A 20,710-nucleotide genomic window follows, 5' to 3' on the forward strand; every position below is an offset into this window, starting at 1 on the left:
GGACACAATGAGACTGGGTTCCTGTGGAAGAGCAGGGCAGGCACTGCAGGGAAAAGCCCATGTTTCCCCTGACAGTTTGTGTGGGCATTTGTGTGACCACAGCTAATTGTTTGTCAGTTAGATATGGACAAATAGTGCCTTCAAAATTTCCATGTAGTTTTCTGTAGCAGGTACAAAGAGTAACAGGAGGCTAGCCCTGTCCTGTGAAGAAGTGTAACTTTTTATTAGGACAGATGAAAGAAAAAAATGTTCTGAGGCCAGGTAAGTGACTCAGTAAAATGCATGAGCCCTGAGTTCAGATTCTCAAGTAGCCATGCGGACACCATCTGCCCTGGCATGGCTTGTCCCCACATACCTGCAATCCCAAGAGTGGGATGCAGGGACAAGAGGATCGCTGGAGTTTGCTGATCAGCCAGCACAGCCTCATCCAGGAGCCCCAGGTCTGGGATTCCCCATCCAAACTCCCCAATTGTCTGAAGTGCCATCTTGTAACTTTCAGCAGCTTTTCCTGATTTTTTGTTTCTCAAATAATGGACTTTCTTGATTACCTCAGACAAGCTGAGGTTCCAGCTTACAGCCTCTCTGGGCCAGGCAACCACTCACTCCATTATCTCCCTTGTCTTGAATCCCCCCGAACTAATCATTGAATTGTGGCTGCCAGCCTCGTTTTATTTGCTTTGTCTTGAGAGAATATTTGTTTTTTTTTTTTTTTTTTTTTGACTTTTCAGGGTTTTTAATAGTCACATGCAGAGGTCTGGCTCATTTCAGCTCCTTTACTACCAAGCCTGGGGTAGGGACTGCCCTCTCCTTGTCTCTGATAACCAGGGTGGAAAGGTACCTGCTACAGCGAACCTTGAACTTCACATTATCCTGTTCTCGATCTTGACAGATTCGGCATTCTTCCGCCGGACTGTGAGCAGAAAGTCCTTAATTTCCCCAGTTCTCCTAGGCATGGCATGGGCACTCAGCTCTGGCATCAGCATCTGCCCAAAAAACTCACCGAGAGAACATTCCAAAAGCTCCAGATCTGCCACCTACTCATTATCAGGTTGTTTTGTTTTGTTTTTTTAAAGTTTCCTAAGCCAGCTACACAGCCGACATCCTGTGGCATCCTGCATTTGGTGTCCCCTTCCTAGCTCCTGGGCTTTGGTTCGTGTGAGCCTCCATTTTGCTTGGGCACCTCCTTTTGTAGCCTTTGAAGAGATAAGACATGAAGAGGACCCACACGTTTGTCTGTATTTGAGTGAGCACAGATATATTAGTTGAAAATAGCCTTCCTTTTCAGATTTGAAGGCGTGTTTTCACTGTTTTTATTTTTTGTTCCCTTCTTTCTTCCTTTCCTAAAGACATCTCAAACTCAATGAGTCTCAGTCGAATCAAATTCAAAGTCCACTGGAAACGTCTAACACTAAAACAAGCCATGTCTCTTTCAGTATATACAGTGCTTTGGTGAAGTTATGATCATCACCCTTATCCTCACCCTGATAGATATTGCAAATATATTGATAGATATTCTATTGCAAATATATTGCTGGGCTGTGCACTTTATGTAGAAAGTGGCAGAAACATGGAATTACTGAAGTATTTAGCATTCTTTGCATTTATGTGAGCAGCTTGCTATTTCTAATGCTTGGGACCCTGGCAGCTGAGTGTGTTCGTGTTACACAGAGTAACAAGCTGGCACTGTGGAACATCCCGCCAACAATGGTCAGAATCCACACACTCCAGCTTTCTTCCTCCCTCCATGTCCTGGTTTACCAGCTTGCCAATGGGAATCTGCTTACTGATCTTGAACTGGGTTTCTTGTTTTCTCATATCCCAACTGTGCTTTCTGGTACAACCTACCACATAGACCACTTTCATTGAAGTGTTTCAGAATATGCTTTGGAGAGAACTCATCCTAAAATAGCTAGACAATAATTTCCTTGTCTCTAGATTTCCAGGCTGCTCTCAGTCTTTTGGCATGTACGAGGTGCTGTCCTGGTCCTGAGGCTGCTATGCTGCTCAGAATAAGCATCCCCAGCTTTAGGAAATGCCACCATCCCAGTCTGAAGATGGTGACACTGGCGCATGTAGCTTCCTCCCGTGCTCCCCACCCTCTGGCGGAAGGTTTACCTCTGCATGTATTTATCAGCCACTTCAATTTCCTCTGTAAATAACTTGTTTCTTTTTCTGAGTTACCGAGTCCTACAAATTCTGGATACTGGTAGCTTTCAGGTTATGTTCATTGCAAGAAAGTACTATTGCTTTATTTGATGTGCAACTGTTCTGTAGAATTGATCTTTTTCTTCTGCATGGTCTGGCTTCTCTCCTTTGATGGATGACTTTTGGGAAACCATTTTTACTCTCAATGTTCTATACCCTTCTTTTTCTGTTGAAAACAAAGGCTGTGACTTAATAGCTTCATTTCTTTATAAAATATAGTTTCCAAAAATCCTAATCATAGAAGACAAACAGTAAATAACACTAAGTCTGATATTGTCAACTATGTTACTCATAGACATGCTAATACTAGGTTTTGTGTGTGTGTTTTATTATAGTTTCTTTTACTTAAGAACTTTATAGCTTTTCCTGTTAGGGCCACATCCTTTTCAAATGTTGTAAACATTGTATTTTATAGACATAGTAACTATTTATTTGATTTTTAGGCTCTTTACAAATTTAAAAGATGCTGTAATAATTATCTTTCTTTGTGTGTGTGTGTGTGTATGTGTGTGTGTGATGTGTATGTAGCATTGTGGTGTGTGCATGTGTGCTTGCATATGAAGACAGAGGTGAGTTCAAGGTGTCTTCTATTGCTCTCTGATTTCTGACTCAGTGTCTCTCACTGTACTGGGTACTCACTAACTGGGTCAGTCTCTCCTGTAGCACATCATTGCCAGGGTTACAAACACATGCCACTGCACTTGCCTCTTTCTCTGAGCACCAAATCATTGTATAACAGCCTCGTGGAGAGACAGGAGCAAATGTCTGTTAACCCCAGATATGGGAGTTCAAAGTAAGGATACCATCAAAATTCAACTCGGTGAACTATTGAGTTTTACTGGGGTTATTACAGAAGTAGGAATGACTCAAAGACAGCTGTATCACCAAAAGCCCGTGCCAGCAGTCACAGCTCATGAAACCTGGAAATCTGTAGTGAATTAGACAACCTACAGGCAGCTCAACAGGTTCGAGTGTTCTTTCTAGGGTGTTCAGTAGGTCCAAGCCTCTTTGAGACAGCGCTGCTGGTTTCTGCTTTCCCAGGAGGCTCAGTCGGTCTTCTAGACAGCTCAACTTGTCTCAGTGCCCCTCAGCAACCATTGCTTATCTATGCTTGGGGAGGGAGGAGTCTAGTGTACCTGGTGAATTTTAAGAACTTTTGAGTTGTATACTTCAACTCAAAAGGAGCTTAAGGAAGTTCCTGGCAGGATGGACGATCTCACCTTCCTTAGAATATCCTCTTCTTTCACCTCCTCTATAACTGTCTTATGTTGAATCAGCTTCCTTCCAAGACAGAAGGCTTTAATCTTTGAGTGTGCTACGTAACACAAACTCAGTCAGCCTCACATGCTTCATAGGGGCTAAGTCAGCAGTCTCTCTGGTTCTTTGAGTTCTTCTCTTTGTTCATGATTATTAGGCAATTATAAGTAAAGAAAAAAGTTTGAATGGAGGTATCTTATACACTGGTGGACAATGGTTATTAAATGAAGACCTAGGTTATTAAATGAAACTCTCAGTGCCAGGTGTGGGGCATCCCTAAAAATAATCAGTTAAGGAGGCTCCCAAAACAACACAGGCTCCTGCCATTGCTCTTGGCTGCCTGTCATAGCTACATGGTAAGTCCCTACTGTTGAAGACACATAGAAATCAATCTGGAACTGACTTGCAAACTTCCTCCTTACTAGAAAGCTTTCACAGTGCCAGAAGGTGCGGAGCATATCACCAGGGAGAAAAGTCCTTAACAGACTTGGCTGGTGGTAGGCCCTGCATGTTGCAATGTCAGTGGCACGACTGCCTCTGCTTCCTAGTTGGATTTGAGGCCGGCTCCGTAGGAGACAATTCATGTCTAGTAGTGTGAAACTGGTCAAATGCCTGTGGTGTAGAAGTCATGGGCTCTAAGGACGAATCTACTACTGTTTTGTTAATTGGATAAGTTTTCAGAGTGCTTTTTAAATACCTGAGTTTATACGCTATATACCCTGGTTAGAGAAGAAGTTCTTCTTTTGCAGTGGAGAACATCCAGCGTAGAGACTCATGACGGATCAAAGTGCAGAGACTAGTGACTGTTTAATATTCAGCTCTGATAGACCATTATATCAATAGCCTCATCTAAGGCTCAGGGAGCATTGAAGAAGTGGTGGGAAGAATGGAAAGCCTGAAGGCTGGGGAAGAGTGCTGCGTATATAACGCTGCCTCTGGGCATGGCATGGACATTGCACTCGCAAGCTCACAGCAGCTGTGATTATCTGCAGATCCATCTCCAGCCTGGATGGAGGACACACACGTAGGAACCTTCTGGTTTTAGAAGGTTATGAAAAGAAAAAGAAGCTACAAGGTAGTGGGGGGAGTGGGGCTGAGGACCTGGTATGCTTAAGACACATTGTAAACACATAGGAAATTGTCAGTAAAAGATAAAAACGATCACACTGATTACAAGGCTGGGCAGAAATACTTTCTCTGACCTGATGATATGAACCCTACTGAGATGAGGAAAGCCATTTTAATGCTCATTTTTTATTTTTATATAACTATCCTGATGATACGAAACCTACTGAGATAAGGAAAGCCATTTTAATGCTCATTTTTTATTTTTATAAAGTTTAGTTTCTAACTTATTAATTTTCATTTCAGGCAGTATCCATTCTCAATTCATTATCTCTGAGTTCTTAACAGTAGCTATTATGCTTGCTATTACTTAATTTTTTTTTTTTTTGTAGAAGAAAGTGCCTATTCTTGTTCTGTCACTGTAATATCCCCTGGAATCTCACTGGAGATGAGAAACAGACAATTTCAGTGTTTCAGGCCTTACATAATCTTCCACCTGCTCTCGTCTCCATGAACACAATGGAGTCCTCCATTTACTGATTTTCTGTCTGAGTGAGCAGAGCTTGGCTGAAAGTGTGATGTGCATACAATAATCCAGTCTCTACTTTGATCCAATTTTCTTTAAAGTCTGAGTTCCAGCTCTGCTGTTTAAAACCTATTGCTATGAGCCCCACATCAGCTCAGGGTCTCTTGCACACACAGTGCCCTCTGCATATGCTGGGGAGCCACTTGAGGCCTCATGGGAAGGGCACTGAGACCTTTATAGCAAGTGATATTTCTTAAGGCACTTTTACCATAACCTAGTTAGATTAATGGGAAAAGACAACATATTGTTTAGGATTATATAGGGGCTGGGGTTGGCGTGACTCTGCAGTGTAGCATTTGCCCAGTATGCACAGGACCTTAGGTTCCATCTCCAGAATCACAAAACAAACATTTCTTCCCAACTATCCCTCCCTAAAGAAATAATTACTCATAGATCTTTAAAGCCAGCAGAGTCCTGTGGTCTTATAAAAATGCATAATTTTAGGAGGGAAGCAGTAGAACTTGAAAGCATCTTTTTGTTAGTCTTTCTTCTCATAGACTTCAAACTTATACTTGATGCCTTTTTCCTCTTGGACCTCAGAGAGGACACCTGGGTATCTGGAAAAGAAAAAAAATTCACGATTCAATTCACCATCCACTAAAAACACAGCTTAGTTTCCCTAACCTCTCACCAAGGACATCGGCACTGTGGGATGTGAAGCCCTCGTTCCTCAACATGGAAGCCGCTCCGCTCCTAAGGTCATGTTCTCAGCACACGGCACCAGAAGCAAACAGTAAACTATGTAAAGCTACAAAGTGCAACATCCCAAATCTCCTTTATTTTATATTCATAATTTTTCCTCAAAAAATGAACCCCAGTCCCTATTTCTCTTATATCTTTCCACTCTACCAAAGAGCTACTAGGCAATTTTTTAGGAATCTTTTGCAAATTATAGCTAAAATCATATTTCTAAGAAAAGAAAAACAAATTATCTGTAGGTGCTAAGGACTGAAGTTGTATGCCGGGAACCAGGCAGACTCTTGGTTTCTGTTGATTTATGGACACACCACAGCTTTCCTAGCCTGGCAACATGCAGCATACTGTTGATGCTTTGTTAGAACCACAGTGCACCTGACCTTCCCATCCACTCACTCACTTAGGTCTCTGCTCAGACCCTCTGGCCTCCCTGCCTCCCAGGGAGCACTCCCACACCCCTCCAATAACGACAGTGCCTCCTATAATGCAGCTCCACCCTGGACTACAATAGAGGGAGCCAGGAGCTGCCATTTTTATCTTTTGCTCTCCTGTGTACACATCTGTACTTGGCTGGCGATCAAGCCTTCTTCATGGAAGAACATGGTCTTCATGTCTGACATGGTCTTCAAAGTCCCTTCTAGTGTACTTCAAACTCACTGTTGCCAAGAACGCTTCAGAAAACTTTAAACTGTCTTGTGATATATACTGCACTGATGAAAAATAGCAGACATTAGTTGCTAACCGTTTTCTGGCCTTTCGCTGTTCACTCTCTGTAGCATGCCTGGCTTTTGAAACTGACTTTACTAGGCCCGTTTTCAACTATGATCTGAGCTTCTTTGGAATGAGTCAGGGAAAGTCACATTTGGATATTTTTTTGTGTGTAAAATTCAAGACTGTCAATCACTAAGACAGAGTAAAGTGCCAAGAGGTTCTTTCAAAAGCCAAGAATCATAAAAATTAATAAATGACCAGCTGAATATGTTTGGTACCTACCACATTAAATGCATTTTTTCTGTAAAACTAAAATTGAACTCTTGTTAAATCAGTTGTTTTCTTCTACTATCTTAAGTCTTTTAAAATACTGGTTTATAATTACAATCTCAGTTCTAAATTTTTTGGTTTTGAGACAGGATCTTATTCTGTATCTCAGGCTGACTTTGGACTTGCAGGCTCCTCAGTGCTAAGGTTATAGCTGTAAACCAGCACCCAGCTCAGTTACACACAGAATCTCCCTGAGAACTGCACGTGGACACTCTCTCTCTGTCTCTCTCTGTGTGTGTGGTTTAGATACATGTTCTTGTGCGTGCACTCACTTAGGGTCCAGAATTGTTTTCCGAAGCCCACTTGCCGACACTGCAGATATTTTAAACCCCTAACCCATTTTCCCAGCCCCGGAATGGACTCCAGAGTTCAAGGGCCACAGGAATTGGTGAGCTTGTTCTTACGCTTCACCCACTTCCTCCTATTTAGACTCTCCAAGCATTAAGAGTCAGATAAATAGTAGCTCTGAAATAATAAAATATAGCAATCCAGAGATGATTCAGTTGAAGCTCTCAGAGGTAAACACAAGTCTTGAAACAGTTTTCCAAAAGAAAACAAACTGCAACTAACATACAATGGGCATTTCTCCAGAAATGCAGACTCTAGTGGGAACTTTGCCAGGATCCTCAAGAGTCAAGAGGTAACGGGATCAGAAGATCAGTACATCTAAAACTGACTCAGTGGCGTTCCCTGAGGAGGGATGGGGTCCTAGGTTTGGAACCAACTACCAGCTCTGATGTGGTATGCAAGGAGTCTGTCTTCCAAGGCTTCATGTGATAAAAGCCTGGTCCTGGTGGCAGACCTTTAAGTGTGACTTAGGTTAATGGGACTTTGAGACTCCTGTTCTCTCTGTCTTCTGGATTCCAAGTGTGAATACTCCCTCAAGGGATGCTGGTCACTGGGATCCATCTGCCTGATGTCTTCACCACCAGCAATGCTGAGGCCCATCGCACACCTTTGTGATGTGAACTGTGAACTAAATATCTCTTTTCTAAAGTTAGCCTCCCTCAGGCATTATATTAGCGATATAAAATGGACTAGCATGGCTAGACTTTTTGTCTTAGCACCTTTTTTCCTTTCCTTTCCTTTCCTTTCCTTTCCTTTCCTTTCCTTTCCTTTCCTTTCCTTTCCTTTCCTTTCCTTTCCTTTCCCTCCTCCCCTCCCTCTCCCCCCCCCCCTTTCTCTAGCTCATTAAACCAAATACTGCTGATATAAAACTTTTGGGCCTGCTGCTTTTGGTTGAGGGATCATGATGTTTGAGACAGAAAAATTTCTTCCAAGTGATATCAATGGGAACAGAGCTGTATGGGATGGGTTGGCATGGTGCTGCTGAACTAACAGTTGCATAGGCAACGACTTAAAGGAAAAAGGCCAGTGCATGGTAAAAGCAGCGGTTCATGAACTTTGGGTCTTAGGCATCATCCCTTTTCTAATTCATTTTCCACTCATAGCAATCCTTATTTCATTAGAATAGTGACTGAAAAAAAATCATACGTCATATGGTAACGAAAGATACTGTGTTTGAACGGAAACCTGTATAAACTAAGAATAATATACTCAGCTTATGGAGACGAGGATCAAAATGAGTCCTAATGAGCTCACCATGCTGTCACATAAAATATCAGATGTGGAGCCAGGGGTGCATTTCTAATGCTGTGGAGGTAGAGACAGGAGATGTTTGGGGTTTGTGGGCCAGCCAGCCTACTGAATGAATTCTAGGCAAGGAGCGACCAGTCTCAAAGAGGACAGTGCTTCTGAGGATGATACCTGAGGCTGTCTTATGACCTCTATGTTTAAAACACAAATGCGTGAGTACGCAAACACACACACACACACTCACACACACACACACAGTCTTTCTTATACTCCATTACTCCAAGGCTCAGGGATCATTGTGGAAGAGGGGTTAGAAAGACTGTAAGGGGCAGAGATTACTGGATAGTTCAGAACAGCTGTAGTTCCTGGACAAGAGAACGCTGTGCTATGTATGAGCTTGACTGCATGTTATCAAACCCATACAAGATGTAAGCATGAGGAGGCAAAGCCAAGAAGTCCCACACCACGTTTAGGAGCTACTGACAGCTAATGGCCCCTGGGGGAGGAGGAGTCACTTCTCTTCAGGGATGTGGCCTCTGAATGTAGCATGTAGGTAAGAAGTCATACACATACTGATGGGCTACGTGGACTCAGGGTATCAAAATAAAGACTATGACATTATGAGGGAATGGATGTGGGGAGGATAGGATAGGAATCAGAAGAGATGAAATGGGGTATGAATTTGGTAATTTATTTTAAAAGCATAAATAAAATACACAAATAAATAAATAAATAAACATGTATACCTAACAGGGGCTGACGGAAAGAAGGAGGGGAATGGAGAATGATTAAAGCTCATTCTGGACGTTAGCAGGCAATGAACGAGCAGTTCTCCAGTGTATAGAGGCTGAGCAATTCTACTTCTAGACATGGAGTACACTTACTGGGCTGGGTAGTATGTAAGTCCGTACAACAGAAGATGAGGGCATCTGGGGAGAAGGAATCTTAATCAAGAAACCATCCCCATCAGACTGGCCTATATTATCTGTGTGATTAACTGACATGAGTGCTCCCACCCCGTGGTGGGTGGTGGCGCTCATGGGCAGGTGGCCACGACGCATACAAGAAAGCAGGCTGAACGAGCCACAAGGAGAAAGCTGGCTAACAGCATCCATTCCTGCTTCCAGGACTGCTCTGACTTCTTTTCATGATGGACATTACCTGGAAACATTAGACAAAATAAACCCTTTCTTCTCCAAGTTGCTTTGGCCAATATGTTTTTTTCACAGGGGTAGAAACCCTAAGACACTGATTAGAGGGTTCCCTTTTTCTAATTTTAAAGGAAGACAGACCTACTTAAGGTCTCCCCTTAGGAATTCCCTCTGCAAGTGTTAAGGAGGCTGCTGTGATGTTACTGCAGGTCAGAGAACACATGGCTACCAAATGCTGCATTGAAACAGGTTCCTGTGTAGTGTCATTTAGAATGTCCATGTCACAGCACTGACTTTGTCCTGTCTCAGTTCTCTCACCACAAACTCCTGCGATGGCAAAGATCCAACACACACTGCCCTTAGCTTTTTGAAGCAATCAAGAGACAGCGCTTCTTACTCACCCTACCTAACTCACCCTACAAGTCAACATATCCTGATTCCAAGACCAACATTGATAACGTCATACACCGTAGAGTTATCTTTAATAAAATGGTAGTAAATTGACTCTGATAACATATAAAAAAGTATCATATACAATTCCCAAGTGGAACTGATCTTGGAAATGCAAGATTAATTTAAAATAACCAATCATGTAATTGGTTATTTTTGCTAAACCATTTAATACTATTAATACTATTAATGGTTTAGCAAAAATATGGCAAAGTCCAACAGTTCTTTGGATCAAAGCACTTAATGAATTAGAAATCAAAGGGCCCATCCTCAGTGTGAGAAAGTCACATGCTTTCCCACTAGGGCCACGAACAAGACAAGTAAGATGCTTGTCTAATTTCCTAGTCACGCTGCTGCAGGTTCTGGATCAGATACATAGGCAAGAGAAAGACACCGACCATCTGGCTAAAAGGAGGAAATAGAGCTGCAGGTGGCACTAACGGGGCAGTTCTCACTTTCACCTTTACTTCATTACACTAGTGCAGGAAGGGACCAACATTTATAACCGCTAATCCTAGCTTTAGAGTGATAGGGTACCAGGTACAGGACATCAGATATAGTGATCTGTCATTTTATACACTAGTGTGAACATTCTGAAAACAACAACCTCAAAAGGAATAAAACATACTCACAGCAATGTAAGAACTGAACATTAAAGCATTACTTACCGGAAGAAAGCAAACATCTACCTAAGTGAAAAGCTCCTACATGCTCAAGGTTTAGGACTTCATACTGTTTAGAGATAGTTCTCCTCAGAGTGCTCTATAGATACAGTACCTATGAGAATCCTAGTTCACTTACTATCAGAAACTGGCATACTAATATAAAACTGATATGGAAACCCAAGGACCCAGAACAGCAAAAGCAGTCTTAGACAGAACAGCTCTGAAAGGGCTAGCTTCCTGATTGCAGGTAGAATTATATGCAGTAAGCCAAGTGAAGTAGCTACAGTCCCAGCCCCTGAGAAATGGAAGTAGGTGCTCATCCTTGGCTAGCTAGTGAGTTTCCAGGCCAGCCTGGGCTACATGAGACCCAGTTAAAATCAAAACAAGGGGCTGGGCAGTGGTGGCGCAAGCCTGTAATCCCAGCACTCTGGGAGGCAGAGGCAGGCGGATTTCTGAGTTCGAGGCCAGCCTGGTCTACAGAGTGAGTTCCAGGACATTCAGGACTACACAGAGAAACCCTGTCTTGACAAAAACCAAATCCAAAACACCAAAAAAAAAAAAAAAAAAAAAAAAAAAATCAAAACAAGGAGCTGGAGAGATGGCTCAGCAGTTAAGAGCACTGAATACTCTTCCAAAAATCCTGTGTTCAACTCCCAGCAACCACATGGTGGTTTGCAACCATCTGTAATGAGATCCAATGTCTTCTTCTGGGGTGTCTGAAAGACAACTATGGTGTACTCATATAAAAACCAAACCAAAACCAAAACAAGTCTGTGAAGTAGTGGCATAGTGATACTCATAGACCAATGGAAAAGAACTGAGAGTCCAGAAAAATATTTTACATTTATAATCAACTGAGACTATGGTGATGTATAGCAATGAAATGAAAGCACAGCAAGATCAAGGAGTTGCTCAGTTTCCACAGGTAAATGTCATGATGTGTTCCTATGTCAGCAAAGGTGTTGGCTTGCTTTTTAAAAGTCAGAGAACCACAGTGGCATTTAAGTTGTTAAGGATCCTCAAGGATCAGCACCTTGGAAATGTCTTGATTAAAACTGGTAAGCATTCTGGCACCTGGAGCTGACTCTGTGCCACAGCTCTCCATACCCAAATTCTTCCCAGAGAGAACTGGTCTCTCAGGAGGGCTGACACACAGGCTTACATAAGGGACAAGCCACAGACAGAGACAGCAAGACCAGCTAACACCAAAAATAACCAGATGACGAAAGGCAAGGGCAAGAACATAAGCATCAGAAACTAAGGCTACCTGGCATCATCAGAACCCAGTTCTCCCACCACAGCAAGCCCTGGATACCCCAACACACTAGAAAAGCAAGACTCTTATTTAAAAATCACAGCTCATGATGATGATAAGAGACTTTAAGAAGAATATAAATAACTCCCTTAAGAAATAATGGAGAAATGATGTACAAGAAGAACAGAGGAGTGGCCCCTGGTTCTGGAAAGACTCAGTGTAGCAGTATAGGGCAAAACCAGAACAGGGAAGTGGGAAGGAGTGGGTGGGAGAACAGGGGGAGGGAAGAGGGCTTATGGGACTTTCGGGGAGTGGAGGGCCAGAAAAGAGGAAATCATTTGAAATGTAAATAAAAATATATCGGGAAAAAAAAAGAAATAATGGAGAACACAGGTAAACAGGTAGAAGCCCTTAAAGAGGAACACAAAAATCCCTTGAAGAATTACAGGAGAACACAACCAAACAGGTGAAGAAATTGAACAAAACCATCCAGGACCTAAAAATGGAAATAGAAACAATATGGAAATCACAAAGGGAGACAATCCTGGAGACAGAAAGAGACCAGGAGTCATAAATGCAAGCATCACTAACAGAATACAAGCGATAGAAGAGAGAATCTCAGGTGTAGAAGATAACATAGAAAACATTGGCACAACAGTCAAAGAAAACACAAAATGCAAAAAACTCCTAACTCAAAACATTCAGGAAATCCAGGACACAATGAGAAGATGAAACCTAAGGGTAATAGGGATAGAACAGAGTGAAGACTCCCAACTTAAAGGGCCAGTAAATATCTTCAACAAAATTATAGAAGAAAATTTCCCTAACCTAAAGAAAGAGATGCCTATGAACATACAAGAAGCTTACAGAACTCCAAATAGATTGGGCCAGAAAAGAAATTCCTCCTGTCACATAATAGTCAAAACACCAAATGCACAAAACAAAGAAAGAATATTAAAAGCAGTAAGGGAAAAAAGTCAAGTAACATATGAAGGCAGACCTTATCAGAATTACACCAGACTTCTCACCAGAGACTATGAAAGCTAGAAGATCCTAGGGAGATCTCATACTGACTCTAAGAGAACACAAATGCCAGCCTGGGCTACTATACCCAGCAGAACTATCAATTACCATAGATGGAGAAACCAAGATATTCCACGACAAAATGAAATCTACATAATCTTTCCACAAGCCCAGCCATACAAAAGATAATAGATAAAAAACGCCAACACAAGGGGGGAGAACTACACCCTAGGAAAATCAAGAAAGTAATTTTTTTTCAACAAACCCAAAAGAAGAAAGCCACATAAACATAATTCCAACTCTAACAACAAAAACAATAGGAATCAACAGTCATTATTCCTTAATATCTCTTAACACCAGTGGACTCAATTCCCCAATAAAAAGACATAGACTAACAGACTGGATACTTAAACAGAACCCAGCATTTTGCTGCATACAGGAAACATACTTCAGTGACAAAGACAGACACACCTCAGAGTAAAAGACTAGAAAACAATTTTCCAAGCAAATTGTCCCAAGAAACAAGCTGAAGTAGGCATTCTAATATAAAATAAAATTGACTTTCAACCAAAAGTTATCAAAAAAGATAAGGAAGGACACTTCATACTCATCAAAGGAAAAGTCTATGAAGATGAACTCTCAATTCTGAACATCTATGCTCCAAATGCAAGGGCACCCACATTCATAAAAGAAACTTTACTAAAGTTCAAAGCACACATTGCAACCAACACAATAATAGCGGGAGACTTCAACACCCCACTCTCATCAATGGACAGATCATGGAAAAAGAAACTAAACAGAGACACAATGAATCTAACAGAAGTTATGAACTAAATGGATTTAACAGATATCTATAGAACATTTCATCCTAAAACAAAAGAATATACCCATTCTCACCATCTCTTCTCACCTTCTCCAAAATTGACCATATAATTGGTCACAAAACAGGCTTCAACAGATCTAAGAATATTGGAATAATCCCATGCATCCTATCAGATCACCACAGATTAAGGCTGGTCTTCAATAACAACAAAAACAATAGAAAGCCCACATACACTTGGAAGCTGAACAATGCTCTACTCAATGATAACTTGGTCGAGGAAGAAATAAAGAAACTAAAGACTTTTTAGAATTTAATGAAAATGAAGGCACAACATACCCAAACTTATGGGACACAATGAAAGCAGTGCTAAGAGGAAAACTCATAGTTTTCCTGAGTTCTTCCAAAAAGAAACTGGAGAGAGCTTACACTAGCAGCTTGACAGCACATCTGAAAGCTCTAGAAAAAAAAGAAGCAAATGCACCCAAGAGGAGTAGACATCAGGAAATAATAAAACTTAAGGCTGAAACCAACCAAATAGAAACAAAAAGAGCTATACAAAGAATCAACAAAACTAGGAGCTGGTTCTTTGAGAAAAACAACATGATAGATAAACCCTTAGCCAGAGTAACCAGAGGGCACAGAAGCAGCCCAAATTAATAAAATCAGAAATGAAAAGAGAGACATAACAATAGAAACTGAGAAAATTAAAAAAATCATCAGATCCTAGTACAAAAGCCTATAGTCAACACAACTGGAAAATTTGGATGAAATGGACAATTTTCTAGATAGATACCAGGTGCCTAAGTTAAATCAGGATCAGATAAACCATCTAAACAGTCTCATAACCCCTAAAGAAATAGAAGTAGTCATTAAGTTTCCCAACCAAAAAAAGTCCAGGACCAAATAGGTTTCATGCAGAATTCTATCAGACCTTCAAAGAAGACCTAATACCAATACTCTTCAAACTATTCCACAAAATAGAAACAGAAGGAACATTACCCAATTCTTCCTATGAAGTCACAGTTGTTACGCTGATACCAAAACCACAAAAAGACCCAACAAAGAAAGACAACTTCAGACCAATTTCCCTTATGAATATCGATGCAAAAATACTCAATAAAATTTTTACAAACCAAATCCAAGAACACATCAAACTGATCATTCACCACGGTCAAGTAGGCTTCATCCCAGGGAATGTAGGGATGGTTCAATATATGGAAATTCATTAATGTAATCCACTACATAAACACACTCAAAGAAAAAAACCCACATGAACATTTCATTACATGCTGAGAAAGCATTTGGCAAAATTCAATATCCCTTCATGTTAAAAGTCTTGGAAAGATCAGGAATTCAAGGTCCATACCTAAGCACAGTAGAAGCAATATACAGCAAACCAGTATCCAACACCAAACTAAATGGAGAGAAACTCAAGCAATCCCACTAAAGTTGGGGACCAGGCTAGGCTGCCTACTCTTTCCCTATCTATCCAATATGGTACTTGAAGTTCTAGCGAGCAAGTACACAACAAAAGGAGGTCAAAGGGATACAAAGTGGAAAGGAAGAAGTCAAATTATCACTATTTGCAGATTGATGTGTAGTATACTTAAGTGATCCCAAAAACTCCACCAGAGAACTCTTACTCCTTCAGCAAAATGGCTGGATATAAAATTAACTGAAACAAATCAGTAGCTTTCCTCTACTCAAAGGATAAACAGGCTGAGAAAGAAACTACACCTTTCACGATAGTCACAAACAATATAAAATTTCTTGGTATGACTCCAACCAAACAAGTGAATGATCTATATGACAAGAACTTCAAGTCTTGGAAGAAATAAATTGAAGACCTCAGAAGATGGAAAGATCTCCCAAGCTCATGGATTTACAGAATTAATATAGTAAAAATGGTCATCTTGCCGAAAGCAATCTACTGATTCAATGCAATCCCCATTAAATTCCAACTCAATTTTTTCATAGTTAGAAAGAGCAATTTTCAAATTCATCTGGTATAACAACAACAACAACAACAACAAAAACAAAAACAAAAAACCCCAAAAAACCCCCAAAAACAAAAAACAAAAAAACCCCAAGAACAAACAAACAAACAAACAAACAGGATAGCTAAAACTATTCTCAACCATAAAAGATCTCTTGGGGGAATCACCATCCCTGACCTCAAGCTGCACTACAGAGCAACCATGATAAATCTTGCATAATATTGGTACAGAGACAGGCATGTGGATCAATGGAATAGAACTGAAGACCAAGAAATGAATCCATACACCCATCGTCACTAGTGGAAAAAAGACAGCATTTTTAACAAATGGTGTTGATTCAACTGTCCATCAACATGTTGAAGAATGCAAATTGATCCATTCTTATCTACCTGTACAATGCTCAAGTCCAAGTGTGATAAAGGACCTCTACATAAAACCAGACACACTGACTCTAACAGAAGAGGAAGTGGGGAAAAACCTTGAACCATGGGCACATGGGAAAAGTTCCTGAACAGAACACCAGTGGCTTATGCTCTAAGAACAATAATCGACAAATGGGACCTCATAAAACTGCAAAGCTTCTGTAAGGCAAAGGACACTGTCAATAGGACAAAATGGCAACCAACAGGTTGGGAAAAGATCATTACCAATCCCACATCTGATAGAGGGCTAATATCCAATATATACAAAGAACTCAAGAGCTTAGACTCCAGAGAACCATATAACCCTATTAAAAATGGGGTACAGAGAATTCTCAACTGAGGAAACTGGAATGGCTGGAAAGCACCTAAAGAAACGTTCAGCATCCTCAGTCATCAGGGAAATACAAATCAAAACAATCCTGATATTTCACCTCACACCAGTCAGAATGGCCAAGAGCAAAAAACTCAGGTGACAGCAGTTGCTGGTGAGGATGTGGAGAAAGAGGAACACTCCTCCATTGCTGGTGGGATTGTAAGCTGGTACAACCACTGTGGAAATTAGTCTGGTGACTCCTCAGAAAATTGGGTATAGGATTATCTGAGTACCCAGTTATACCACTCCTTGGCATATACCCTAAAAAGATTCTCCAAGATGTAATAAGGACATGTGCTCCACTATGTTCATAGCAGCCATATTTATAATAGCCAGAGGCCGGAAACATCCCTTAACAGAGGAATGGATACAGAAAATGTGATACATTTACACAATGGAGTACTACTCAGCTATTAAAAACAATGACTTCACAAAATTTGTAGGCAAATGTTTGTATCCTGAAAATATCATCCTGAGTGAGGTAACTCAGTCAATAAAAGACCATACACCATACATGGTATGTACTTACTGATAAGTGGATATTAAGCAAAGAATGGGGAATACCCACGATACAACTCATGGACCACATGAAGCAAGCTCAGAGGAAGACCAGATAATGAAGGGGGAACAATATAGTCAAGGGAAGTAGATGGTAGGAGGGACTTGAGATGAAGAGAGGAGGGGGAGGGGAAAAGATGGGAAAAATCAGGTATGGGAGGAGATGGAGGAAATGTAGAGGGTCAGGAAATTGAACAGATGTGTATAGCAATGAGGGATGGGGACTGGGGGTAGCAACCAAAAAGTCCCAGATGCCAGGAAAGCAAGAGCCTCCCAGGACCCCACAGGGATGACATTAGCTGAAATACCCCACAAAGGGAAGGGAGAACCTGTCGAGACCATATCCAGAGGTTAGGCATGGCCCCTTGGTCTTGGGATGGGGCACCTATCTATCTCCAAACTTTTAACCCAGAATTGCTCCTGTCTAAAGAAAATACAGGGAAAAAAGTAGAATAGAGACTGAAGGAAAGGTCATCCAGAGGCTGCCCAACCTAGGGATTCATCCCACATGTAGATACCTGTCTTAGTCAAGGTTTCTATTCCTGCACAAACATCATGACCAAGAAGCAAGTTGGGGAGGAAAGGGTTTATTGAGCTTACACTTCCACATTGCAGTTCATCACTAAAGGAAGTCAGGATTGGAACTCAAGCAGGTCAGGAAGCAGGAGCTGATGTAGAGGCCATGGAGGGATGTTTCCTACTGGCTTGCTTCCCCTGGCTTGCTCAGCCTGCTCTCTTATAGAACCCAAGAATACCAGCCCAGGGATGGTACCACTCACAAGGGGCCCTCCCCACTTGTTCACTAATTGAGAAAATGCCCCACAGCTGGATCTCATGGAAGCACTTCCCCAACTGAAGCTTCGTTCTCTGTGATAACTTTAGCCTGTGTCATGTTGACACACAAAACCAGTCAGTACAATACCAAACCCAGACACTACTGCTAATGGCAAGAAGTGCTTGCTGACAGGAGCCTGATACAGCTGTCTCCTGAGAGGCTCTGCCAGATCCTGACCAATACAGATGTGGAGGCTCACTGCCAACCATCAGACTGAGCACAGGGACCCCAATGGAGGAGTTAGGGGAAGGACTGAAGGAGATGAAGGAGTCTTATCTGGCATCCATGGGAGGGGAGGCCCTTGGTCCTGTGAAGGCTTGATGCCCCAGTGTAGAGGAATGCTAGGGTGGTGAGGCGGGAGTGGGTAGGTGGGTGGGGCACGCACCCTCATAGAAACAGGGTAAGGGGAGATGGGATAGGGGGTTGCAGAGGGAAAAGTGGGAAAAAGGACAACATTTAAAATGTAAATAAATACAACAGCCAATTTAAAAAAAAAAAAAAGCTGGTAAGCATTAGAAAGGTATTTAGATGAAGCTGACCACACAGCACTCTGTTCTTATTGCTAGTAGGGAAAAATAGGAGAAATGAGATGGGAGATGCATATTTACACAATGTGAGAATTCACAACTTAAGTAGAAGAGAAAATATGCAGGGTGTGATGTCCACATCACATTTTAGAAAATGACCAATATGCTTTTGGGTTTAAGACATCACTTGAGGAGCCCAAGCAAAGTCTGGAGTCTAGCTACTGATGTTTCTTGTAATTTTTCAGTTACTTTAGAAATTAAACATTCTGTGTACTTTAGGATCACCGACTTTGCAGTTGATGTGGTTCTAGAGTGTCAAGACTGCTTGTTCTAAAGCTTGACCATCCATTCATCCAGACTAAGGGCTTACGCTTCCTTAGGGGACTTGTAAAAAGCAAATTCACACTCAAAGGATAATTACTAGACACAGTTGGGACTACTTGGAAAAATGTGTTAAGAGCCAGTCTAAAAGTGTTAATATAACTAACTTTTTCTATTACTTGCTATAGCTAACTGTCTGAAGCACTTTTAAATTCAAACGCTCCAAAGTTTCCAGTTCAGAGTGTTTCCTACTGGAATCACAGGGGTAGCCTTTCTTTTGCATCTTCACCACGCTGGCCAGTTTAACCTCTGACTTCTCATTCTTCACCCCAATCTAGACTTCCTCTGGTTTCCCTCCAGCATACTTGACACAGCAGCTCAGACAATGTCCCTACCTCTGAATCCTCTACGGCAGGACTTGGTGTGACACATGGCCTCCTCCTGGCTTATAGAACAGGCCAGCTTCCTTGTTACCTCAGGCTCTACTGCCTGCTTACTGCTCCTGGGCCACCCTCTTTGCAGCTGTGTGGCTGTTCTTGACATCTTGACCTCAGTGTAGGTGCCTCTGGTCAAAGGACCCCTCACACAGACCAAACACATTCCATGATTGTCACTCATCACCCAACTGCCACCTCACCGGAAAGGCGTTTCCAGGGTGGGCCTCAGCACCAGCAGGAGACCCAGCACAGTTTCCACAGTGGGCAAGCCAGGCCTGATTCCCCTAGAATGAGCTAGTGACGGCTGCTAGGTGCACTAAAATCATTAAAGCTGGAGTATTTCCAAGTCTGTTAAAGTAGATTTCTTACAGTGTATCTTCGTGTAGGGACACCAACAACCCTCATCTCAGATCTAGCACTGCCAACAGACCAAAGGAGCAAGTCCCCAGTCTAGCTTAGTGAGCTAGTGAGTTTGTTTGTGTCGTTATAGGTGTATGGGTTGTAGCAGAATTTTCTCCCAGTTAATCTAAATATTAATACAACAAGAAGCCTGTGATTGAGTAGTTGAAAAGGGAGGTGGGTGGAGATTTTTAGAGATGGGAGAGAGGACAGAGGGAAGGACAGTGGAAGAAGAGAAAGACGATCCAGATTCTGTGTGGCTTTAAGGGATGGGTACTTACAGGACTATTTGTCTTCTCCAGGTTTATATCAGTATCAACTGGCTCTGAATAAACTGTGTGCACGTTTTGTGGGGTGAGAATTTACTGCTATAAATCTGACTTTAAAAGCCTCTAGAGTTTTGATTTTACTGTGTTACTGGGATTTCGGACCACTGACCACAGGGGGTGGATGGCTGGGAATGTGAGCAGAATCTGCAGCAAGAGAACTGCAAGATGGGCGGTCTCTGCTGGGGCTAGCCAGGGAGGCAGCAGGGTTGGAGAGCAGCCGGTGATAGCTCGGGAGCGTGCAGTTTTTATTATTTCCGGAAACAATGGGTGACTGACTCAAGGGCAGCTATTGTAGTAGGTGACAACCACTCAAGCTGCGCCCCTAGGACCCCCTGCATGGCCGGCAGCAGGCAGGCAGGCAGCAGGCAGCAGGCAGCAGGCAGCAGGCAGCAGGCAGGCAGGCAGCAGGCAGGCAGGCAAGCAGGCAGGCAGGCAGGCAGCAGGCAGGCAGGCAGCAGGCAGGCAGGCAGCAGGCAGGCAGGCAGCTCTTCAGTCTCCTCCCCCCAGTAGAACCATCACTCACATAACCTCTAGGGAGGCCTTTTACCCTTTTACTTCTAAGCTTGAGAGGCTTCCTGTACCTTATAAACTGAATTTGCTTCCTGAGTCTTAAATATTTTCTCCTTCCTCAAAGTGGGCATGTTTCAGTTAGGAAGAAACAACTACTTAACACCAGCTGAAGGAATTTTTTAAAAGACA

The 20,710-nt window shown here is 42.1% G+C and overlaps 1 protein-coding gene across 2 annotated transcripts in view; it reads right to left on the reverse strand.

The window, feature by feature from the left end:
• Nucleotides 1-3,016: 3,016 nt before the first annotated feature.
• The window catches only part of Dhfr (dihydrofolate reductase), a 32,709-nt gene continuing 15,015 nt past the window's right edge, over nt 3,017-20,710 (reverse strand). For both annotated transcript variants that reach the window (XM_052159439.1, XM_052159438.1), the window contains exon 6: nt 3,017-5,670. In XM_052159439.1, the coding sequence (XP_052015399.1) occupies nt 5,592-5,670 (79 nt within the window). In that variant the 3' untranslated portion in view covers nt 3,017-5,591. The remainder of the gene's footprint in view (nt 5,671-20,710) is intronic.

Source organism: Apodemus sylvaticus, chromosome 16 (assembly GCF_947179515.1).
Source record: "Apodemus sylvaticus chromosome 16, mApoSyl1.1, whole genome shotgun sequence".
Lineage (NCBI taxonomy): Eukaryota > Metazoa > Chordata > Mammalia > Rodentia > Muridae > Apodemus > Apodemus sylvaticus.